At 54.8% G+C, this 25,272-nt stretch overlaps 1 protein-coding gene across 4 annotated transcripts in view; it reads right to left on the bottom strand.

Annotated features, from left to right (window-relative positions):
* Positions 1–25,272, bottom strand: part of Itpr3 (inositol 1,4,5-trisphosphate receptor type 3) — a 71,271-nt gene that overhangs the window by 34,635 nt on the left and 11,364 nt on the right. For 2 of the 4 annotated variants that reach the window (XM_052744347.1, XM_052744346.1), the window contains exons 2-11: positions 18,651–18,721; positions 8,038–8,159; positions 6,279–6,365; positions 4,735–4,893; positions 4,500–4,598; positions 3,805–3,888; positions 1,517–1,663; positions 1,208–1,303; positions 913–963; positions 630–772 (exon numbers count right to left, since the gene is read on the bottom strand). In XM_052744347.1, coding sequence (XP_052600307.1) covers positions 630–772; positions 913–963; positions 1,208–1,303; positions 1,517–1,663; positions 3,805–3,888; positions 4,500–4,598; positions 4,735–4,893; positions 6,279–6,365; positions 8,038–8,159; positions 18,651–18,721 — 1,059 coding nt within the window. Of the gene's footprint in view, positions 1–629; positions 773–912; positions 964–1,207; positions 1,304–1,516; positions 1,664–3,804; positions 3,889–4,499; positions 4,599–4,734; positions 4,894–5,032; positions 5,914–6,278; positions 6,366–8,037; positions 8,160–18,650; positions 18,722–25,272 lie in introns of those variants that run through there. The other 2 variants (XM_052744348.1, XM_052744349.1) reach the window with 2 other exon arrangements.

Below are 25,272 nucleotides of genomic sequence, written 5' to 3'. Positions count from 1 at the left end.
CTTGGTAGCCCAGGCTGGCCTCGAACTCACAGAGATCCGCCTGGCTCTGCCTCCCGAGTGCTGGGATTAAAGGCGTGCGCCACCACCGCCCGGCTTTATTTCTTTATTCTTAAAGACAAGGTCTCCTGCAGCCGTGGCTGGCTTCAAGCTCTCTACGTGGTGGAGGATAACATCCTCCTCCTGCCTGGTCTCCTGCCTGCTGGAACCACAGGCAGGAGCCGCCTCCCCTGGCTTACACAGTGCTAGATACTGAACCCAGGCCTTCGTGCCTGCCAGCAAGCTCTCCACCAACCAAGGCGCAGCCCCAGCCACAGGAATGTGACACTCTACATTCTTAGGGTTGGTGGGGCCTTACAGATGTGGGAGCCTGACCTCCCCACCCCCCCAGCCAGCATCTGGGTTCTCCAGGTGCCTAGCTGCAAACAAAGGATCCCACTGATCTCACGCCTTGTGCTTGAGCACCTGGCTGGACTGGGCCAAGTGCTGAGGACTGTGTAGTAAGCCCAGGGCAGACCGGAGAGCAGCAAAGGAGGCTGTGCCTGTGCGCAGGTCAGCTCAAACAGGTCTCAAAACTGCAGATCCAAGAGGCCCCCAAAACCAAGGGCCCTGGGTGGCCGGCACACACCTACCGGGGCACGAAGGAGTCGGTTTTCTGCAGCGTGGTAGGGTCCAGCTCAAAAAGGGAGGCGATGTCATTGCCATGTGGCACAGCTACCAGACGGTACTTGATCTTCTCGCCTGCATTCCTGCGGCCTGTGCGGCCCTGCGCCCCCTGGGGTGAGGACCCCCAGGTCAGGCGAGACCCCATCCTTCCTCTCAGGCCCCACCCGAGGGGCCTCCTCCGTCCATCCCACCTATTTCCCAGGTCCGCCCCGCCCCCCGCCCGGGCAGATGCTCTGTCCCACTCCTCACCGGTCCTGCTGCTTTGGGATCTGAGGCATCACCTTTGTAGCTGGGGTTTTCCTGAACGGAGGTACAAGGTGAGGGGGGATTACTATGCTATCAGCACTGCCCCCAAACACAGGGTCATACCCAGAAGGCACTCCAAGGCGCCTACCCCAGGCCCAAAGGCCGTGTGACTCCTAGGAGAGCTGTGCAGAGGAGGCCTTCACGGTCCCTTCTCCATAGGCCCGTGCATGAGCAAGCGTGCACATGCAGCCTGTGTCCCCAGCACACAGACGCCATGCACACTCCGCTCCTCACTCACCTCGGCAGCCAGATAGTTGCCTGTGGCCAGGTGCTTGAAACGGTACAGACCATTCCAGTGTCCCGCCCCGCCTCGGCAGGGGTCGTGGTGGACCACCTGGGGACATGTAAGGGTGAGGTGGAGAGGAGGGACCAGGACTGAAAAGGAAGTCCAGACCCTGGGAAGCCTGTGGGGATCCAAGTGCCCAGGTACCTCCCTGGCCTCTTGGGGCCAGGGGAAGGATGGGACAGACACTCCATCCTCTAGGGGGCGGGGGCGGGGGGTGAGGGGGCGAGGGGGGGGGGGTGAAGCCAGAGTGTGGGCTCTGACCTCCACCTCCCAGAGTGCGTTGGAGCTGGTGGCTGAGGTGGCGGATTGGCGCAGCGTGGTTCGCAGGAACACCTGCAGCCTGCCCTTGTACTCGTCACAGGTGAGGAACTTCTCCTGCTCTGCATGGAACAGCCGCACCACATCTCCCTGTGGGCGGGGTTAGGAGGGAGGGGGTCCGGTGTTCGCAGTCAGGCCCCCAGGCTCAGGGACCCGGTGCAAGGCCCAGTCCCTCAGAGGCAGCTTGCCGGACCCCATGAGCTGTGAGCGAGAAGCCACAGGGCAGCCGGGTGCTGTACACAGTCCTCTACCTCAGGTTTGCATACTCCAACCCACCTGGCACCTCCTCCCTCCTGGACCTCCAGATGCCTCTAATGCCATGTCCAGGAAGGCAGGAAGGACTCCCCTTTCTCAGTCTCCCAGCCCAGGGCCACCCTCTCCTCACACCCCCACCCACCATTTCTTTTGCTCTCTGGCAGCTGGAGGGTGGTAGCCATGGCTTGTTCACCTCCAGACCTTACACGAGAACTGAGTTTGAATCTCGCTTTCACACTGTGTGAGGGGCTGCGATACGTTCCTTAATGTCCTTGAGCCTCAGCTGTGTCTTCTGTCAAATGGGAGCCACTCCGACTTCCGGCAGACACTTTATCACGAGGTTTGATGGAGTAACGCTACACCACCCAGGCAGAGAAGGGGGGCACCCTGCCAAGAGCCACGCAGCCAGGGGCAAGTGGGAGAGTCCCTGCCTCAGTCCCACACCTGAATCCCTCCTGCATACTCCCTCCCCCTGCGGCGGCCACTCAGCAGGTTCTCAGAGCACGGCTGTCACCCCATGATCGGCTAATGGCGATTATCTGTCTTCCTGCACTGAACCTGCCTCTGGACACAGTGCTCAGGGGACACCTGTCAGGTGGAAGTGAGTGATGCATCTGTATCCAGACTGCCTCAGTCCCTCCAGCAGAACCCAGGGACAGTGTGGCCAGTGCAGAGGAAGGCACACACAGGTGGGCTTTCATGAGACTGCCTTGCTTCTAGCTTGTCTGGAGCTAACCGCAACACCATGACGGCCTCACCAGAAGCTAGTGTGGGGATGGCGGAATTGGGCCCAGGGCTTGTTTTATACACGCTGCCCAGAGCTGGGACTAGAACGTGTCACCGGAGGCTTTGGGGAGGGGCACATGGTTGGGCTCTGGCTGACGCTTGGACAGTATTAAGGTTCAGTGGACAGAGGGAGAAAGCATTTGAGCAACCCAGGTTGACAAGGTTCAGAGGGACGAGGGAGGCAGCGTGTCTAAGCACAGCCTGGAAGGAGAGCCCTGAAGGGCACCCTGGGGCTTCTGAGCAGGGAGCAGGCTGGCCTCAAGGCACCTGCTTGGAGACCTAGCACCCCCACAGCTCCCCAGAATATTCTCCTAAGTAGGGTGCCTCACACTCTGCTCCCTACCCCTAACCTGCCTCTCCATCAGAAACTTGGTTTTTAGGCTTTGCAAACATTCGCCCTGGTGGCTCAGTATTCACTGCAGGGCCATCGGCTGCTCTGCCTCTCGGGCCAGCCCTTCCCTGGCCTGCCGCTGCCTCCTCCCCCAGTACACACACTGGCATGGGGACAGAGAAGAGGAACAACCCACCCCGACGGCAGGTGGGCAGGCACTGACTGCTGGTAGCAGGCAGGAGCAGCCTTTCCTTGCCCAAGAGAGCTCAGGGCACAATGTGGAGCCCACAGAGTAAAAGGCAGAGACAGGAAGGTGTGCTCCAAGGATGTGGCCACCCTAAGGTGGAGGACAGGGTGAGGAGGACTCTGATATTCCTTTGCAAGAAAAGGAAATGAGGTGAGCCGAGGGGAGAAGAGATGGCTGGGATGTAGGGGGCCAGCTCCCACATTTATTTACCCCAGGAACTCTTGAGTGAGGAATAAGAGATTTAGATAGAAATACAGAGGAGAGAGACAGAAACACAGGATAACCTCGGGAGGGCCTGGGTCAAAACCCACCAGCCCCTTCTGTCTCTTCTAAAGAAGGGCTTTTAAAGGAACGCCAAGCGGTGGAGCAAAAGACCTCCCTGAGCACAGCCAAGTGCAGACCATCCCAAGCACCTGGTGACCACGCACATGGCACATGGTCAAGTCATCCCTAGTGCAGCCCTGCTGTGTAAAGCAAGCCCAGATCTCACTAGGAGACCTTTGTGGGCTCCCACACTGGGACACATGGGGACTTCCTGGAGGTAGAGGGAGCTGAAGGGGTACAGAGCCAAGGCAGCCATTCGACGGGAAGAGGAAAGGGCTCTAAGCTTACCCCCTTCAACACCTCCTCCAGGTGGTCCCGGAACTGCATGAATAAATTGATCTTCCAGCTGGTATTGCAGTTGACAGAGTTGACCTGTGGGGGGCGGGCAGGCTGGTGACGCTGCTGGCAGAGCAAGCTGCCAAGAGCTAGTGCTAGAGCTGAAGACTAAGGAGGGGGAGGGGGAAGGGGGAGGGGAGAGGGAGAGGGAAGGGGAAAGGGTAGAGAGGAGGGGGAGAGGGGAGGGGAAGGGAAAGGGGAGGGGAGGGAAGAAGGAGGAGAGGGAAGGGGAAGGGGTAGAGGGAAGGAGGAGGGGGAGAAGGAGGGGTTGGTGGGAGGGGGAAGGGGGAGAGGGAGAGGGAGGGGATGGGGGGGAGAGTGAAGCCAGCCCAGCTCCTGTAGTGGCTCAGGGTGCTTCCCTAGCCAGGACTTGTGGCAGCTGGCCAGTGGGGTGAAGGAGGAGATCCCACACTGGGAGGGAGGCAGTGGGGCCCAGGGTTCCAGGCAGCACCACCAGTGCCGGGGAGGGGTACACACAAGCCAGGGGTCTTCAGTGGAGCTTCAGCCCCAGACGCGCCCCCCACCCCACTCACTCACCTCCCCCACCCCACTCACCTCCCCCACCCCACTCACCTCCCTCCACCCCACTCACCTCCCCCCACCCCACTCACCTCCCTCACCCCACTCACCTCCCCCACCCCACTCACCTCCTTGCAGCCAGCATTGTCACTGAGCTCATAGTTGCTGGCGTGCAGCGGCTGCCCTGCGTTGACAGGATTCAGGATCACCTTGTCCCCCACGACCACCTTAGGGGACAGACAGCAAAGAGAGGCGAGAAGAACAGGAGTCCATTTTCCACCAGGGTCTCCTCCCTCGGCTCTGTCCCCCTGGAGGGGGTCCACACCTCCGCCCAGCCCCTTCCGGCCCTGGCCTCGTGCTCACGTTATCCCCATTGCTCCGCAGCTTCCAGAAGGGCTGGATGAAGAGCCAGGAGCCCTCATTGCCTGTAGCGTCCAGAGTCACCCGCATGGCGTTCTTCTCCAGCAGGGCTGGCAGCCGCTTGTTCACGGTCAGGTATTTGTTGCTTTTCATGTGCAGAAGCTGAGGTACAGGTGGGGCAGGAGTGAGGCCACCAGACCTGGGAGGCCAGGCCCTCGGGGAGGAGGACACCCGGGATGTCGGACACACTGTCACAGGCCGATACACAGCGACACACACACACAGTCGCAAACATGCAGACCTTGTCACAGAGAAGCAGCTAGTCTCAAAACTGCTCGCCAGGCCAAGGGGCAGCTTAGCAGGAGACGACCTGCCAAGCGCGCACAGGTCCTGGCTCATCCCGCACCTCCATGAAGAAACAAGAATTAGGCACATTTCAGCCATGTCATCTTTTCTCAGACACAGTCCGGGATGACCTGAGATTTTTGACCCTCCTGCCTGTACTTCCTGACTGCTGGATTGCAGGTGAGACCCACCTACCTAGTTTATGAGACTCCGGGGTCTAGCCCAGGGCTCTGTGCACGCCAAGCAAGCACTGTACCAATTAAGCCACATCTACTGCCCTCGCTAGTCTTACACAGAATCTGACAACACTCCCCACAGGCAAACAATGCAGGGTTAAGGCCTCAGGTGGACTGAGAAGCTTGGCAAAGCAAAGTTAACTCCATTGATAGCACCTGTGGGCTGTTAGGTCCCAGAAGCCTCTGATTAGAGGACAGGCATATCTCCGCGTGGCATCTACCACCCTGAGAAGGCAGGGGAACTGACGTGCAGATGGAATCTTCCATCTCCTTTCCGTCCTACCAGAACCCAAGCACGCCACACCCAGTGGGCAGTCTCCACTTCCTGGAGACTTCAGAAGTTCTGGTTGAAGACTAATCCCGCTTCTGTAGGTGCCTGTCTACCTTTATTTCCACGTCACCTGTCAATCCCAATCTAACAAACACTATCCCTGGCCCTGCTTTAAGATTATTTTTATTTTACGTGTAGAAAGGATTTTCCTGCGTGCATGTACGTGCACTATGTGCATGCAGTACCCAAGAGGCCAGAAGGAGGCATTGGACCTCCTGGAACTGGAGTTACAGACAGTTGTAAGCTGGTACATTGTGGTGGCTGGAAATCTAACTTGGGTCCTCCGCAGGAGCAGCAAGGACTCTTAACCACCGAGCTGTCTCCAGTCCCTGCTGGCTTGTTTCCAAACGAACTAAATGAGGCACAGGAGAAGAAAGGCAAAGCCACACTTTAAGATCAGAGCCTAGCTCCGTATGTGCTCACGGCCCCTGAGCTAAAAACTCTCCTCTGGGCACAGTGCAGAGGTGCAGCTGAAAAGGTGTTAGGAAGCCATCTACTAGCGATATGCACGCCACACACACACACACACACACACACACACACACACACACACGCACGCACGCACGCACACACGCACGCACGCACACACACGCACGCGCACACACAGCAGGGAGTGCTCTGCACCAAAGCCACACCTGGATCACACTGCCGTACTTGACCACGTCACCATGAACCTTCTTGTTCTCCGTGTCGTTTTGCTTTTGCTCCATCTGGGCCGCGTGCTGCAGACACACGGGGGGTGGGGGAGTAGGGGGGGTGTGTGTGTGTCAGAAGCTGCTCCCGAGGAAGGTGCCTCCAGGCGCACACACACTCACCCTTGGCCCCAGGCTCTGGTGCTGCATCCAAGAGGCCCTTCGGGATGGGGAAATCCCTCCCACTAAAGCAATGGCCTGAGACTTCAAGTGCAGAGGGCAGCCAGTGGACAGCTCACCATGGCCGAGAAGCCTGATCCCACCCTAGAGGGCACCTTCGGAGGACCCTGAGCCCTCATGCCTTTGACACATCCAGCCACTTAAACGCTCTTTATCCCCATTCTTTGGGATACCTCCACTCCAGACTAAGCTGGGCAAAGGCCACTTCCCACTCCAGAGACCCCTGCTCACGGCTCCAGGCCCTCCCCTGATGCCACACCAGCTCAGGTGGCTTCAAGGACGAGCTCCATTACCTCTTAGGGGAAGCTCTTTAAACTGTGCCATCAGCCCAGAACCTTCCTGAAGAAAGGCCTCCTCCATCAGACAAGCACACTCTGAGGACAGTGGCCCCTCTGCCCTTTCCTCCCACTCTGTGCTGTTACCAGGCCTAGGGTAAATCAAGCCAGGCTACAGAGGCTGCGGGGAGCTATGCACGACCCTCCATAAAGCTATAGTGTGAGGCTCTGACTCAGGTGTGAGCCCTGTGTCTCATCCCCAGCTCAGCCTCAGTCTACACTGGCTGTAGGGAGGAAGCCTGGGACAGCCCCACCCGGAGACCAGGGCTCAGGCAGCCCCTCTGCCCCTCCTCTACAGCCAGGTCACAGCTATGAGGTGGATCCACCCAGCCCCTATTTCAGTGCCCAGCCCTCAGGGCACGGGGCTCAGAGGCATACCACAAGCTGCTGACCACAGTCCAAGCTTCCCACTGTCGGGGGCGAGACCTGAGCTCTGTTCAGAGGAAACTCAGTGTGCGAGCTGCGACTCCACTCACAGGAGCTTGTGGCCCAGCAGACCCAGCACCACGACACCAGACATGAGTCCAAGAAACTCAGGGGGAGTCAGAGACCTAGGGGCTGCCTCGACTCAATCCAGACTCACAGGACGGGCAGACAGGCCCTGTCTAAGAGCCCCAAGCTCCAGCTCTATAAAGCAAATGGGAGATTAAGACGAGACCCAAGGTTCTCAAATGAGGTTCCTCGGAGTCACTCCTCAGAAGCCACTAATAAGTCTGAGTACAGCGGTTTGGGTTGTTTCTATCTAATCGCTGAGTCATGTGCCCTGGCACAGAGCTATGCCCATCTTGTAACTGGCAGCAAGGATTTATGCAGACGTTGGGTTCCTAGACAGGCACTCCACTCCCTGCCGGCCCAGACTCATGGCCTTTTAGGCCAGTCTTGTCCATGAGGATTTTCAAAACGCTCTTCTCATGCATGAAGCTCCCACTGGCCATGAGGAGCGGAGGTCCTGCCGTGCGCCCCAGTGCGGAGCGCCCCAGTGCCGTGCACCCCAGTGCCGTGCGCCCCAGTGCCGTGCGCCCCAGTGCCATGGGCCCCAGAGCCATGCGCGCCAGTGTCTTGCGCGCCAGTGCCATGCGCCCCAGTGCACTGCGCATCCATGCCGAGTACCCCCAGTGCGGTACACATCCGTGCCGTGCGCCCCAGTGCGGTGGGCCCCAGTGCCGTGCACATCCGTGTGCACACACCTGCAGCTTCTGCAGCAGTACCACGTCGGCGATCTTCTCCTTGTCCTGCTTAGTCTGCTTGGCTTTCCAGTACTGCTTCTGTGCCGAGTAGCGGTTCATGGGGCACACTTTGAAGAGGCAATCTGCGGTGGGATCGGAAGAGATGGGGACTCAGTCAGAGCTGAGAGCTCAGGGCTCAGGGCAGAACCCCAGTCTCCCAGCCTCTCCCAGCCTCCTGCCCATGGGGTGGAACAGGAAACAGCTAGAACAGCATGAACACTAGAGACCCAGGGGCTGAAGAGATGGTTCAGAGCCTAGGAGCCCTTGCTGAGTACTCATGAGGCGTGGAGTTCAGATCCCAGCACCCACGGAACAAATGGGGCATCTGCACAGACACCTGTAAGCCCAGCCATGGTGGAGGTGGAAACAGAAGGGTTCCTGGGGCCTTCCAGCCCAGCTGAGATACAAGTCCTAGGTACAAGGAGAGCCTCTGCCTCAAAGGAGTGGGTAAAGAAGGAAGATACCTGGTGCCACCTTCTGGCCTCCATTCATGTGCAAAGACACGCACATGTGCACACATACACACACACAAGCAAATAAAACTAAATCTTAAGAAGAAATTTGCCAGGTGTGGTGGCACATGCCTTTAATCCCGGCACTCAGGAGGCAGAGGCAGGCGGATCTCTGTGAGTTCGAGACCAGCTGGTCTACAAAGAGAGTTCCAGGACAGCCAGGGTTACACAGAGAAACCCTGTCTTGAAAAACCAAAAGAGGAGGAGGAGGAGGAGGAGGAGAGGAAGGAAAGGAAGGGAGGCAGGTGAAAAAAAAAAGAGAAATTGGAGCCTCCAGGAGTCTGCTGAGTCAATGGTGAGGTCTCAGAAAAGTGGGGTGTGAGGTCTCCCTTAGGGGAGGACAGGCATCTTTTTCTCTCTAGGGAAGTTACCAGATGTTCCTGGCCTCTAGGCCTCACTCCATGACATCCATACTGGTTTTTGCCAATGTGGACAGTTATTCTTAGCAGACTGCCCTGCCTCCCTGGCTCACCCCCATCTCACAGCTGATCCAGACATCTAACAGTGCAATCCCCACTGTGCGAGGGACAGCTTATACTCCCCAGTCCCCTTTGGGGTGAGGCTAGACCATTGCCCCCAGTCTGGACTGTTTTCCCAACACCATATTGCTGTGGAATGGCTTCTTCCCACTGTCGTATATGACAAATAAGAGTACCCCTTCCCCCGGGAACCCTTATACAACAAGTTAAACGCTTCTCAGCCTCTTGATTCTGGTCAGGACAAAAATCAAGGTCCAGAAACAGAAATCACTACTGAGTTTCTCATTTTGGCCAAGAAACAAGACACCTGTCACTTTTGTAAGCCCAAACTCCAAAAATGGCATCCTAAATTTCTAGTTCGCCAAAGGAGGCCTCAGCTGGAAAAGCCTGAAGTTTGATGGAGGGGAGATGGGCTCCGGGGGCGGACAGGCTCCGGGGGCGAATGGGCTCCGGGGGCAGATGGGCTCCGGGGGTGGATGGCTGTGCACACCAGCAGGTGTGGGAGAGCAGCCCTGTGCGTTGTGAACACCCCGACATGACATGGAGAGTCACAGCCTTGAGGAAAGCTGGCTTCAGTCGCCCCAAAGAACCCTTTACAGCTGCAGCTGAGCATCAGACTACAAACTCTGGGGGCAGGTCCAACAGAAGACATATGCCGGGAAAGCGCAGGGATGGGGGGCAGGGGACAGGAAGTCAGGAGGACAGGATCCTCCTCCTATAGACCCGTCATGCTCTCCCTAAGGCCATGTCCTTCTCCAGGTCACCGCGGGCTATCAGGCCCTGGGAATCTAAAGCAGATCTGATCTCCCATCAGCCTGTGGGGTGCAGAGGTCCCCAGACTGTTGAGGGGAGAGGCCAGTGTCGTGGAGGAGGAAAAGGGAGGGGCAAGCTGTAATTCTAAACAGAGAGGCCACCAGGGCTCCACACCAAGCCCACCTTGCACCCCCAGCATGAGCGGTGGCCCTTCTACAAAGATGCGCCCCGTGTGTATGAGGGCTCTGCTCAGCCCTCGGGATGCAGCTGGGGTCCTCCTGCTTCTCCAGGCCATGCTAAGGCCCCATCTCATCCCCAGGTCCCCTGCGGTCAGGGTTGGTGTAAACACCTCTTCCCAATGAGCTGTTCCCCAGGCTCTCACTCTCTATTCAACTTATTTTTGTAAGATGTCATTTATTTTAAATTGGGGGGGTGGTTTACACATGTGAGTGCAGGTTCCTGAGGCGGCCAGAAGAGGACGTCAGATCCCCTAGAGCAGGAGTTACAGGCAGTTGTGACCTGCCTGACATGGGTGTCAGGCACTGAACTCCGATCCTCTGCAAGAGTGGTGCGCCATCCCCGGACCCCTTACCCAACTCTGAAGGATGCCTGGCCCCCATGAAAGGAATAGTATACGTCACTAAGAGTCAGAACCTGTGTGGACAAGATCTGTATTCACACCCAAAAGAGGGGGAGGAAGTGAGGCACCTTCCTGCCCTGGTCCTGAATCTTCCCTGGAAACCCCCAGAATCTGTCAGATGCATTTGCTTGCCCAGCACAGACCCTCCCTGGTGCCCACACTCTACTCCTATGAGGTTTTATGGGACAAACAGGATCTCTCTCACTGTGCAGTGTGCTCTGCCCAAAGGCAGCTGTGTTAGAACCTGGAGGGGTCCAGAAGCTTCTCCCAGCATGGGAGATAGGAATCGGGCAAGGGAGCCAGGAGCCCACAGCATCACAGGCCACCAGGAAAGGCTGAGGGTACAGGGGGTGTCCAGGGGACACAGGGCAGGATCTTCCACAGAAGGCCAGTCACCGACTACAGGAAGCCCAGGCAGGCTGGGAATGTGACTCAGCTGGAAGAGGGCTTTCACGGCATTCACAAAGCCCTGGATCCCATTAATCCCAGCACTTAGGAGGAGGAGGACCTGGCTATATAGACTCTACAGACATCTGTCCACATTCACCCTTCACAGTCATCCCCTGAGCACTGGAGGTCATCACCGTCATCCCCTGAGCACTGGAGGTCATCACAGTCATCCACAGGTGATAAACCAGAGGTCATCACAGTCATCCGCAAGCTAGGAACACTCCCAGGCCACTGCAGGTCCCAGGGGTCTCAGGTAAATGCACTCTCCTGTGATGTCTCTCAGGGTGGAACCCAGAGCCCCACACTCTACCTCTGAGCCACATTCTCAGCCCTTGGGATATGCGTGTGTGTGTTTCTTGTTGTTGTTTTGGTTTTTGGGTTTTTTGTTTGTTTGTTTGTTTGTTTTTTGGCTTTTTCGAGACAAGGTTTCTCTGTAGTTTTGGTGCCTGTCCTGGATCTCGCTCTGTAGACCACGCTGGCCTCGAACTCACAGAGATCCGCCTGGCTTTGCCTCCCGAGTGCTGGGACTAAAGGCGTGCGCCACCGCTGCCCAGCGGGATAAGCATTTTTTAAACATTTGTTTTTATTTTTGTACATGTGTGTGCCCCATGTGAGGGGCCTGTGGAGGCCAGAACTGGAGCACTGGATACCCTGATGGTGGATTACAGGCAGTGGGTACTGGAAACCAAGCCTAGATCCTCCACAAAAGCAGCAAGCACCCTCAACCACTGAGCCATCTCTCCAGCCCTGGAATGAGTACTTTTAAAGATGGGTAGCTGGGGCTCAAGAGGTAGCTCAAAGGCTAAGAGCACGTGTTGCTCTTGCAGAGGAACTGGTTTTGATTCCCAGCACCCACACGGTAGCTCACAACCATTTGTAACTTCAGTTACAGGGGATCTGACACCCTCTTCTGACTTTCTTGGGCACCAGACACACTCACAGTACACAGATATACATGCAGGGAAACACTCAAACCTATAAAATAAAGCAGATAAAGCTTTAAAAGAAATACCTTTAAACAGAGGGGTAGCTGGAAAGGGTCTTGGGTTTATAGGATGAAGATGGAGAATTTACAACTACATGTGGGTGTTATTGGGAGAGTTGGAGTGGGGAGCAGGCCACACAAGTTCTCATCCACCCGAGCAGGGCCCAAACACAGACCGTGGTACATGCAGTAGCAGGAAAGCATAACCTTCGAAGGCGCGGACAGCTGCTGAGAGTTAAAAAGGTGGCGTGCGTGCTTAGGCTGCAGGGCTGGAAGGTGTGGAGCGGACCAAGTGGCAGTATGGATGGAAGCATGGTGCTCTCCATGTCCTGTTACTGGATGGTCCCACTACAGGGGTAAAAGGCCTCTACATTGTCTTAAGGACAGGAATGAAAAGATGGGAAGCAGCCCATGGGGCCTTCAGAGGGTACCTTGAAACAAGTCACACTGGGAAGGCACAGCAAAGCCACATAGCAGCAAGAAGGGCCTCAGGTGGCACTCAGTTACTGTCTGGCCTGAGCCTTGCAGTATACTCAATAAACCATACTGAGGGAGGGAGGGAGGGAGGGAGGGAGGGAGGGAGGGAGGGAGGGAGGGAGGAAATGCTGAAGTTCTGCATCATGGTGCATGGTTGTGATACCAGCAGATGACAGGCTGAGGCAGGAGGACCTCTGCCAAGTTGGAGGTCAGCCCGGGCTACACAATGAGTTCAAGACCAGCCAGGGATACAGAATCAGACCCTGTCTCAAAACAAACAAAAGCCCGAACAGACAGACAGGGAGAAGGAGAGTGAGACAGAGACAGAGAGAGAGAGACAGACAGACAGACCGATATCCTGACCCTCACCACGCACACAACATAGATGGACCTTGAGGACGTTATGCCAAGTGACACAGACCAGGAACAAAAGGACACACTATTTCCACTGATGGGAAGTTTCTAAATGGCCAGATTCATGGACACTAAAAGCAGAATGGGGGTGGACGGGACAGCTACCTAACAACAATGGCTGCACCATGACATTTGGAATGTCATAGAACTAAATGCTTAAGAAATGGTTAAGACAGAGTCGGGCATGGTGGTGGCTCAGGCCTGTGACTTGGGAAGGGGTGACAGAAGGATCAGGAGTTCAAGAATAGACTTGGCCATCTCTCTGAAAGAAAAGTGTATGTGTGTGTGTGCGTGCGCGCACGCGCACACACACACAGCATAGATCTTCTTTTAAATATCTTTGAGGGGGGACAGTAGTTGAGATAAGGTTTCTCTGTGTAACAGCTCTGGCTGTCCTGGAACTCACTCTGTAGACGAGGCTGGCCTCAAACTCACAGATATCCACCTGCCTCTGCCTCCCAAGTGCTGGGATTAATGGAATGCACCATCACCACCCAGCTAAAGATTTATTCTTTTTAAATTATGTGTATGGATATATGCATATGAGTGCAGGTACCCTCAGAGCCTAGAAGAGGGTGCAGGTCCCTAGAGCTGGAATTACAGGCTTTGTGAGCTGCCCAACATGACTGCTGGAAAGCAAAACCCAGTCCTTCATAAGAGCAGCCAGTGCTCTTCACTGCTGAGCCATCTCTCCAGCTCCAGCAAGGGAGGGTTTTTTTTTTGTTTTGTTTTGTTTTTGTTAAGTATATTTTACCACAATTAAAAGTAAGTGATTTTTTTTAAATAATAATTAAAACTATGGAATTTTACAAACACTATATTCACATCATTTTCCAAGAAATTGAAAATAATGAATTTTTAAATGAAAAAGAGAAAAGAGGGGCTGGAGAGATGGCTCAGCAGTTAAGAGTACTGGCTGCTCTTGCAGATGACCTGGGACCTCACCACCTACATGGCAGCTTACAACCATCTGTAACTCCAATTCCAAATGATTCAATGCCCTCTTCTGACCTCCATGGGGACTGCACACAGGTAGCACATAGACACGCATGCAGGCAAAACACCCCTAGGCAGAAATAAATCTATCTATGGCACATGCCTTAAATCCCAGCAATTGACAGGCAGAGGCCTAAGAATCTCCATGAGTTCAAGGCTAGCCTGATCTACGTAAAAAGTTCCAAACCAGCCAGGAGTACATAGTGAGACTCTGTCTCAAAAAAAACAAATAAGCTAAAAAAAATTATTATTATAAATATTTAAGAGAGAGGAGAGAATGAACTTCTAGGAACTGAACCCAGGGTCTTACAAATGCCAGGCAAGCAGCTATCCAACTGTGGGCTTCTGGGAGGCGACTCAGTGAGTGCTCCCACACAAGCACGAGGACCCGAGTTCAATCCTCAGCACCTACAGCCAGGCACAGCAGCAGTTGCTTGTAATGCCAGCCTTGGGGATGACGAGACAGGATGAGTCCTGGGGTGTGCTGGCCAGCCAGACTAGCCACACTGATTACCTCCAGACTCAGTGAGAGACTCTGTCTCAAAAAACAAGGTGAGGAGGGCTGGAGAGATGGCTCAGAGGTTAAGAGCACTGCTTGCTCTTCCAAAGGTCCTGAGTTCAACTCTCAGCAACCACATGGAGGCTCACAACCATCTGTAATGAGATCTGGTGCCTTCTTCTGACCTGCAGGGATACATGCAGGCAGAACACTGTGTACATAATAAATAAATAAATCTAAAAAAAAAAAAAAAAAAAAAAAAACACAAGGTGAGGAGCAATTGAGGAAAAACACCCAGGATGGACCTCCAGCCTCCTCACGTTTGCACACCCAGACAGCGCGCTAGAGATCTGAAAAGCAAGCCAAAGCCCAATACGGTGTATGCTTGCACCCACTGCGAACATGCCAGGAGCCTCCTGACATGGCCTGCTGGAGATGCGGCCATGCAGAGAGGCATCCACGGACAATGGAAAGCTGACTGTCCACAGACTGCCTGGAGTGGACAGAATACAGTATCACACAGCCACTCACAAGAGTGCACCCTCTACTGGTGGGGTGGAGGAACCACATGGCTACAGCCCTGGTACCTAGGCACCCCAGACAACTAGACATGTGGGGTGTCTGTCCACCTGTGATCTCAGTACTAGGGAGGCAGAAGCTGGAAGACCACAAAGGCTGGGCCAGCATGAGAGAGACCTTGCCTCAACAAAAGAGTCCAACAGAACTGATTCAAATCTCTTCTTCCATACCCAAGTCCACAGGGATCGAGGGTGGTCACCTCAGTGAAGGCTGCAGAGTCGTTGCACAGGATAGAGGCGTGTTATTCCCACCCCGCTAATCCCCTTATGGGAACTTATCAGAGAAACCTTCACATGTGAGCCAAGGAGACGTGTATGGGAACTGAGCTCAGCGCTCATTAACAGGCTAGCCAGTCAGCGGATTTGCCGTGGAATGCTATACAGCAATTAGGCTGTGGCCTCCAGCCACATGCAGCAGGAGTAGATCTCATAGGACAGCAGGACAGGACAATGATCTGCACAGAGGGTACCGTTAGCACAGGTCAAAACCGCCCTGTATGCTCCTGCTCTATCCCTAGGTCCAAATGGCAAGCACTTTGAACCAGTGCCCTGAACGACAGAAACAACTTGACGTGTGTGTGAAAATTTCTGGGGTCTTCCTTGATCCTTCTCCATTTTCTTTTGGTTTTTTTGTTTTGTTTTGATAGGTTTTTGTTTGTTTGCTTGTTTGTTTTGAGACAGGGTCTCAGGATGTAGCTCTGGCTGGTCTGGAACTTGCTATTTAGACCAGGAAATCAGAGATCCGCCTGCCTCTGCCTTCAGAGTGCCAGGATTAAAGGTGTGTGGAACCCACGGTCCACTAGTTTTAACTTCCTGAGTACTGAATGACAGACATGGGTCATTTCACCTGGCTTTGAAGTATCTTTTTGTTCGTTTTGTGACACTGGGGATTGAACCCTGCCCCCTGCATACCAGGCAAGTTCTCTACCACTGAGCTACCTTACCAGCTCCAAAAGGGCTGGGTGGGGGGGAGTGCACGGGGCTGAAAGCTGGGGGAGGGGCTCCCAGCTATGTAAGCAGAGGAATGCCACCATGCCCCTCCTCCCACCAGTCTGAGCAGCGAGGTGACCTCCACACACTAGTCCAGGTGTCTGTGCCTGGAGGCGCGCACTCGGGGCTTCCTGAGGTCCCCCCCCAAGAAAAGCTGCAGTTCTCCCACACTGGCGTCCCCTGGCCTCACCAGAGGAGCACAGAATGGAAGCCCAGCCCTCAGCACCTACACCTACGGCAAGAACAGCCATCAGAGGCTGGGCTGGTGTGAGGTACCGCTGGCACCAGCAGCCTGGGCCTCCCAGGGCCTTGCCAAGTCTGGAAAGAATTCCCCGAACAAGCCGAGGCTTGGGGTGATGCAAACAGTGGATGGAGCTGAAACCACACACGAGGAAAGCCAAAGCGGACTGAGGGCCCAGGGGCTTCACTGGCCCAGAAGGTACATGGAGTAGGGACTGAAGGGCTGGACGGTGAGCTGTGGGCAAGAAGAGTCCTCAGCAATGGCTGGGCTCACCCCAAGATGGGAGGGCAGAATGCCTGGGGACCCCAGAACAAAGTCTGGTGATGACTTGACAACTTCCAGATGCCTACCACGGCCCCACCCTGCAGTGGGAGGGCCAAGGTGCTGCAGGGAAGCCCGCGAACCAACAAAGGCCGGCCTCAGGTGGGAGGCACTGCCTGAGCCTCAGCCTGAAGAGGCTGGAGTCCTGAGTCTTGTCCCAAGTTCTAAATGTTCCAACTGGCGCCTGCCAGCCGGAAGCTGCAGAGAACAGGTCCTGTTCAAGACTGGCATGAGCCGGGCCTTGGCAGGACCATGGGGAGGCTGGAAGGGGCTCCTGCACCCCAAAGCCCCCAGAAGGTGATGGGTGGAACCTGGGTCCCTCTGTCATGCTTCACGGTACAGGCTGAGCCATTGAGGCCAAGAGGACCTCCAGGGGTCCCTGTCCCCAAGCCTTGGGAAACCACAGAGGAGGGGACGGAGGCGTGGGAAGAACGCGAGAAGTCAAAAGGGTATTTGTTCTACTAAGTGGCTTTTTTGTTGTCAAATATTGGCCCCAAGCTATCCACTGGAAGCCAAGGGCATATCTTCCCCTACCACAGCCACCTCCCTGTCACCTGCCTGCCACACACCCCTGTCCACACAATCCCTTCCCTGCTCTGGCAGCAGCCAGGGGCCCCAAGAAACTGTCACCTTTCTCTGCCCCTCCCCCCACCACGAGAGCTAGGAGGCAGACTCCCAATAAAACCAGAAACACAAAAGCCAGACTAAAGCCTCCCCAATGTTCTGGTACGGGGCACAAAAGACAGACAGACTGGAGTTCAAACCCCACCAGGACAGAAAGATTCCACACGTGCACTGTGACGCGCAGGCGCCCCCACACACAGCAGTGAAACCTTCAGCACTTGGGATGTGGCAGCATTTGGTTCAGATGTAACCATCGTGGCTACACAGTAAGTTTGAACTCACCCAGCTAAAACCCTGAGAGAGACAAGGGTTTGAGAGACAAAGAGAATAAGCAAATTACACGGGACCCAGAGCACGCTGGACTCACGCGATGCAGAAAACTAAACAGGTCGGAACTGGAGCCAGCGGTCAGGGAAGGTCACACTGGAGTCGGGAGCAGGGATGGGACGCTGCAGAGGGCAGATTGTGAGGTGACAGCAGGTGCAGAGGTGAGGGGTGGCCAGTCCCTGTGGGGAGCAGAAGGGGCTGTGGCCAGAGGGAGGAGGGAGAGCAGCCCCATGTAGAAACAGGGTGAGGGACCACAGAGCCAGGTGTGGGCGGGGGAAGGCTGATGGTGGTGTGAAGGGTTCAGGACCAGAGGTCATTCCCACACAGCGGCTGAGGCCCGCCTCAGCCTATGACATCCCCTTAGACAAGTCAGAAGCCCATGACGGAAACATGGGTGGAGACGCGCTGATGCAGGCAGGGCCCTCTCCAGGCCAGGAACCCCCACCACTTCCCACCACACCCCCAACAGACAGGCAGGACCCCCAGCAGCATGCAGCAGAAGGATGCCGTCAGGCTGTCTTAGCCCCACCCCTGCCCAGCATTTAGACTGACGACATCTCCCACCAGCCTCTCCCAGAAGACCAACCACACTGCAGACCTGGTGGCATCATGCTGGCATGTTCCTGCCTGCTCCCACCACGCCCAGGCTCCGGCTGTCTAGTGCATGTCAGCCCTCATAGGCAATCCCCTGCTTGGCCCAAGAACAGCCAGGCTGTCCTTCATCCAGCCCTGCTACTTCCAGGGCTATGGAGCCCACCACCACGGAGGACAGAACCTCCTCAGGGGAAAGCACTTGACTAGGTCACAGGACACAGCCATGCCTGGGCTCTGGGGTTCCATCCAGCAGGAGCCACACACACACATAGCCTGAGGCAAGTAGATATGAAGAGTTAAAAGCTCCGGTCCCTTCACATCACACATGGGGAGACTGAGGCACAGGGAAGGGTTCTCCCTTGGGCCTCCTGAGGCCTGAGCAATTGTCTTTCCCAGTTTTATTCCCTTAAAAAAAAGAAAAAAACAAAAACAGTCACACAGACAAAGAAAGCCCTGTGAGTGGCTGGGAATTCGGGGGAGAATGGGCCCCTGGCCAGAAGTGGGTGTGCCAGGGAAGGGGGTGTGGTCTTGGAAGGAAAAGCAGAAATGTGCCATGCCAAGATGATACAGTGCAGGCCAAGGTTAACACAGGCTGAAGAGGGTGGTCTCGGGCAGACTGGGGAGGTAGACCCAGACCCAGGTCTGGGACCCTGCGGCCCAGGAGGGATGCTCACAGCTGGTGTGGAGGTCTTACCTCGGAACTTCTTGGGGGGGTTGTCCAGGTCCCCAGCTGCAGGCTCCACCACACAGCGGTCATCCACCAGCCTAGGGGACAGAGCAGCTTGGTTAGAGGGAGGGAAGAGACACATCTCCTTTGGAGCAGGGAACTCTGGGAGCACGAGGGACAATGCCTGGAATTTCTTCCATCACTGGAACCTGCCATGGGCATTCTCTTTATGGCACTGCCATTAAAAGGCAAGGTCTCTGAAACTGGAGCCACGCTTTGGCCAGCATCCGGGCTCTCACACAGTGCAAAGGTAAGTCCTGAGACCCTGCTGCCTGGGCAGGAAGGACAGGGAGAGGAAAGGGGCCCAAGAATCAAAGGCAGTGGGAGATGGGAACCGAGGAGAGACAGTTACAGCACAGGAGAGGGGTGAAGGCAAGTAAGAGTCAGAGAAGGCGAGGACAAGAAGCAAATGTGATGACAGACGACAGACAGACAGACAGATGGACAGACAGACAGAAACAAAACAAAACAAAAAAACCTCATGCTTCCCAGACTCAGCCAGTACCTACGCTAGGGTCTGAAATTCTCTTACAGCTATGGCTGAGGACTTATCCTGCATCTCTGGGGGCATCCATCCATGCGCCCATCCTCACCTACCCATCCATCCATGCACTCATTTACCCATGCATCAATCGGGTGGCGGTGGTGCACGCCTTTGATCCACTCAAGAGGCAGAGCCAGATGGATCTCTGTGAGTTCGAGGCCAGCCTTGTCTATAGAGCGAGATCCAGGACAGGCACCAAAACTACATGGAGAAACCCCGTCTCGAAAAACCAAAAAAGAAGAAGAAGAAGAAGAAGAAGAAGAAGGAGAAGGAGAAGGAGAAGGAGAAGGAGAAGGAGAAGGAGAAGGAGAAGGAGAAGGAGAAGGAGAAGGAGAAGGAGAAGGAGAAGGAGAAGGAGAAGGAGAAGGAGAAGGAGAAGAAGAAGAAGACCCATGCATCAATCAATCCATCATCTATTCATGCACCTACCCAATCATCCATGCATTCAACCATGCCTCCAACCACGCCTCCATCCATCCATTCATGTAACCACCCCACTCTTCATTTACCCATGTTCCTATTCATCTATGCATCTCCTCATCCATGCACCCACCCAATCATCTCTCCATTTACCCATGCAACTACTCATCTACCCATCCATGCACCCTTCTGTCTACTCACCTATACATTAATCCATTCACCTACCCACCCTTCCATCCATTTATGTATGCGTCAAGTTCTCCATCCCAGTCTCCAGGAAAGAGATGATCATGGACCATTGTCAAAACCAGCTCTGTCTCAGCAATTATTCCTGAATTTCCACCAACTTCCCAGCAAAGAACTGGTCATTGGTACCATTTTACCCAGGAGAAAACTGCACCTAAACATTAAATGACTCACCTGAAGTCACAAAACCAGTGTCAAAGCCCACACCACTTCTGCACTCCTTGGGTTGGCTAACAAGGTCTTAGGATGTTCTCTCAGTGACCCCAGTTTCCTTGCAAAGCCTCCATGTGATCCCAGCATCCCTAGGCACTTCCATCTCTCCAGAGGTGGTCACTGCACCCAGTGACGCCTTCAAAACACCATTCTGCCACAAGGCACAAACCATACACCCAGCATAACCATACAGACCTGATATCCTAGTTGGCTTTCTGTTGCTGTGATAAACACCATGGCCCAAAGCAAGCTGGCGGGGGGAGGGTTTATTTGACTTACACATCCCTATTACAATCCATCACTAAAGGAATTCCATGCAGGAATCATGGAGGAATGCTGCTCATTGGCTTTTTGCAGAGCTCATTCAGCTTTCTTTTTATACAATCCGGGACTACCTGTCCAGGGGTGACACCGCCCACAGTGGACTGGACCTTCCAAGGTCAATCATTAGTCAAGAAATGCCAAAAAGACTTGCCTACGGTCAGTATGACGGAGGTGACGTCTCAATTATGATGCTGTCTTCCCACATAACTTGTGTCAACATTGGCACACCTGGATTCTCCACCTTCGATCTTTCCAGCCCCGCCCCGTGGGCATCTCTCCCATCCCCACAGTCCCAGCTACCTCGCTACCTCAGCACACGCACCTCTATCGCGAGCCTCGGCAGCTGGTGCCTCATTGTGCTCCATGTGGAATCTGCACATCGCTCTCCTGTGTCCTCAGTGACATGAAAAACCAATATAGGGGTTTCATTCCAGCTTCTGGTGAGAGCCCCTGAACCCTAGCACCTTCGTGAGTGGGGCAAATGTACAATCATCTTTATTGCCATATTGGATCTCTGCCCCAGTCTCTACCAAAGCTCCACAGCCACAGAAATGGCAGGAAGGTCGGTCCTATCCGCCCCTTTCACCTGCATTTATGTTAACAAGGTGACTTTTGGAAAGCCCCTCAGGACGAGAGTGGGACACTGTCCTGTGTTAGAGATAGAAACTGCAGCCCTGGCTTCCTCGTCTGTCCCTGGTGGAGGACACTGATGGTTAATCAGTGACGTCATCAATCAATCACACAGCGAAGGGCCAACCCACAAGGGCTGAGTTCAGGGAGTGCCAGTCAGTGGTGGCCGGTCGGTGGTGGCCGGAGGCTAGTGTGGCCCAGAAGGGCACAGAAGCAGCTCTCCATCTCAGTCCACACCTCGCCTTACACGTCTCTCCCCCGGGCTGGTTTGAATTACACCCCCGTTTGTTTTCTGACACAGGGTCTGTCTACATAGCCCTGGCGTGTAGACGTGTAGAGCCAGAGGATAACTTGCTGAAGCGGTTTCTCTCCTTCCGCCACGTGGGTTCCAAGGCTCAAACTCAGGTCACCGGGCTTAGTAGCAGGGACGGACCAGGACCTTCTCGGCTGTCTTGCTAACCCTGCAGCTGTGTTTTGTTCATATTTCTGTGTGTGCACATGTGTCCGTGTGCAGTACATGTGTAGGTCAGAGACCGACTTTTACCTCCATCCACCATGTGGCCTTACTTCCTGAGTTAGCTCACTAGACCCTTAAATCACGACATCAATTAAAAGACTTTCCCCCCTCATGACATTACTCATCATGTGCCTGTGAGGCAGGCCATCTCCGAGGCTCAGTCAACAGCTCTGCTGAGTTCTATGAGCCACTGTAGTGGGTCACCAAACATGAAGGCACCTTACAGGGTCCCCTAATTCACAGCTGTCAATCAGAAAAGTCAGAGGCCCAGGCTGGTGACTGGCATCTAGAGTGGGAGCCAGGGCCCTCAGCCTCTGTCATCTGGCACTAACTCCATGCAGATGGTGTGGGAGCTCGACTGAATTGTAGGCCTCCTGCCGGTGGCCTGGGGAGCTGGAAGGCTGCCTGATGTTTGCATACACTGTTTAATTTCCTAAAACTACTTTGCTATTATTTCCATTTTGCAAGCAGGGAACCAGAGCATGGAAAGGTTAACATCACAGAGCTGAACTTTGAAGCCAGGCTGCCCAGTACTAGCAGGTGCTTTGAAGGACCTCAACAGTGCCAGGCAGGGAAGGGGGCCGCAGCCTGCTCAACCTCCCAGCCTCCAGCACTCGCTCCCTCCCCATCTAGTCACAAGTCAGGCTGGCCACACTCACAGCCCCAGAAGGGCTACTAATATGCTCCCTGGTCATTCCTACACTCCTGCCCCAAGGACACTCTCTTCTCAACCCAGCTGCTCTCTTCAGAAGTAAAGGCACTGGGAGGAACATCAGCACAGCTGGGCTCCTGTCCTTCCACCAAGTGGTCCTCATGCTGACCCCATCTCAGTCCATGACCCCCCCCCCATGGGTCTTTGGCCAAAACTTCAGACTAACCCTCAGCCCTCTCTTCCAATAGCTGCAGCTGTACAGCGAGGTCAAGGCTAGCCCACGTCATGTGAAGAGACCCTGTCTCAAAGCGGGGTGGAGAAGACTGGGGTATAGCTCAGCTGGTAGCGTGCTTGCCCAGCATGCCTGGGTTCAACCCCAGCATTGAATAAAACAGCATGGTCACATATGTCTGTAATGCCAGCGTGCAGGTGGATGCAAGAGGATCAGAACCGAGGCCATCCTCTACTACACAGTGAATTCCAGATCAGCCTGGACTACGGGAGACCCTGTCCCAGACAGCAGAAGCAGAGCCCAGCCTTTGCTCATCACTTCTGGCACCATCCCAGGCCAGGCCCTTCCACTGAACTTTAGCAACTGCTCCCCTGCGCCCCTCTTCCCCTCCCCCGCCAGCCTGTTCCCTACAGAAAACAAAGGAAAGTCAAGGTTTGGGGTACACCTCCTTAGCCTACAAGAGGTGTCGGCCACCAAGCCTGACGGCCAGAGTCGGATCCACGGGACAGACATGGTAGAAGGAGAACCAGCTTCCTCAAGTTGTGCCCTGACCTCCACAGGATGGCACATGTTTCAGACTTCCTCCAGGCTCACTCTGGTTCAGCCCCATAGCCTCCCACAGGCTCCTCACGCTCCTAGGGACCTTGGCCCTGCCTTTTCTTCTCCTAGTAAACTTTGCTTCCAAACACCCTCACTTCTTGCAAATCCCAGCTCAAAGGACCCGTCCCCACCAAGACCCTCCTCCCTACCCCTTTTAAGACTGGGCACTATAGTCAGGTTCGGTGGCACACACTTTATAATTCCACTTCTTGGGAAGTAGAGGCAGGAGGATCAGGAATTCAAAGTCATCCCTGGCTACATAACAAATTCAAGGCCAGCCTGGGCTATGTGATCTAATATGGAGTTGCATGATATGGGGTTACCCCATAAATAAAAAGTGTAATCAGTGCACTGCGGCATGGCATGCTGCCCTCGCCTTCCTTTGTCCCGGTTCCCACCTGGCCCTCACTGCCATCGGTGGTATGCAGATCCCATGAGGACAGGGGTGTGGACTTTGCCTCTGCATCCCCAGTGCCCAGACCTGCAGAGCAGGCTGCATAAACGCATACTGAGCAGGTGAAATAATTTGTTCTACCAGCTGTGGAGAGAACATGAGCCAGAAAAGATGGGGTCCCTGCCTTGGAGAGCTAAAGCCTCGTTGGGAAGACAAGTCACACACTGAGAATAAGGACAGAAGGACATGCGTTGGTGCCAACTGGCGGTCCCACAGCAGTGGGTTCTGTCTGGACTTAGGATGGGGAAGGTCAGAGTACAACCTCCCAGACCAGGTGTGCAAGGACCTGGGAGCGCTGAGGCCTTGAATCAGGCATAGAATTTCCTGTAAGACATCCTGATTCAGGATGGCAGGCCCTCCGCAAAGCCAGAGGGAGGGGATACAGACATTGTGGCAGGGAGGGAGAGACACTGACCAGGGCCTGCGTAGCCCCTGCCAAGGGTTCCAGAGCCTTCAGGAAATGTGGAAGTCACAATCAGGAGAGACTATGGGGGCAGTCCCACTGCCTACTCTCGGCCAGTACGCAAGGCCTTGTGGGAAGGGAGAGCGGGAAGGGTCCGAGTCTCCTTCCTCAGTAAAACCCACCTTGACCCAGGACCCTTCCCTCCATCCCTGAGACCTGACCTGTCTGGGTCTCTCCTGCAGGCCATGCAACTGAGCATATACACGTGTTTGCCCTAGTTGGCCGGCACAGATCAGCCTGGTCTAGATTTAGGTGGATGTCTATCTGTCCCTGTCCACATCGGATGAGCGTCTAGAGCCCACACAGAGCCTAGGGTCTTCAGAGCAGGGAGACCACATGAAGCCACTCAGAGCCACATGCAGGCAGGGAAGGGAAGCAGCCCAGCACTGTGGCCCAGCAGCTCCAGGGCACAAGGCCAATGGCAGCCATGGAGGAGCTGCCCCTAAGAGTGTGGAGACAGACAGAGGGGACCTTCAGGGCTGCTCCTGGGGCAAGAGCCCAGCACCCCACTGGGTTCCATTGACATCCCCCACCAGAGATGTCTCTGCGATGATACCCTGCTATCCTCTTTTTTAAGATTTATTTTATTTATTAGAGATGGCTCAGTGGTTAAGAGGACTGTCTGTTCTCCCAGAGGACCCAGGTTTGATTCCCAGCACCCACATGGTGGCTCACAACCATCTGTAACTCCAGTCCCAAGGTATCCAACACCCTCTTCTGGCCTCCATGGGCACCAAGCATGTAAGTACTACATACATGTAGGTAAAACATCCATTTACATAAAAATAAGTATTAAAAAATAATAATAATAAAAATGCCGGTGGTGGTATACACCTTTAACCCCAACACTCGGGAGGCAACGCATGCAGATCTCTGTGAGTTCGAGACTAGCCTGGTCTACAGAGTAAGTTCCAAGACAGCCAAGGCTATTACACAGAGAAAATGTCTCAAAAAACCAAAATAATAATAATAAATAATAAGCTTGTGTATGTGTATGTGTATGCCACGTGTGTGCAGGTACCCATGGAGCCCACAAGGGGGCATCTAACCCCTGCAGCTGCAGTTACAGGCAGTTGTGAGCCTCCCCATATTCATGCTGAGAACTAAATTCTCATCCTCTGCCAAAGCACGGCATACTCTTAACCAACCACTGAGCCATCTCTCCACTCCAGCCATGCCCTTTTTATTTAAACAGGGTCTGGGCTGGAGAGATGACTCAGAGGTTAAGAGCACTGGCTGCTCTTCCAGAGGTCCTGAGTGCAATTCCCAGCAACCACATGATGGCTCACAACCA

Source organism: Peromyscus californicus, unplaced genomic scaffold (assembly GCF_007827085.1).
Source record: "Peromyscus californicus insignis strain IS unplaced genomic scaffold, ASM782708v3 Scaffold_19__1_contigs__length_69161282, whole genome shotgun sequence".
Classification (NCBI taxonomy): domain Eukaryota; kingdom Metazoa; phylum Chordata; class Mammalia; order Rodentia; family Cricetidae; genus Peromyscus; species Peromyscus californicus.
This window is presented reverse-complemented; position numbering and strand designations above follow the sequence as displayed.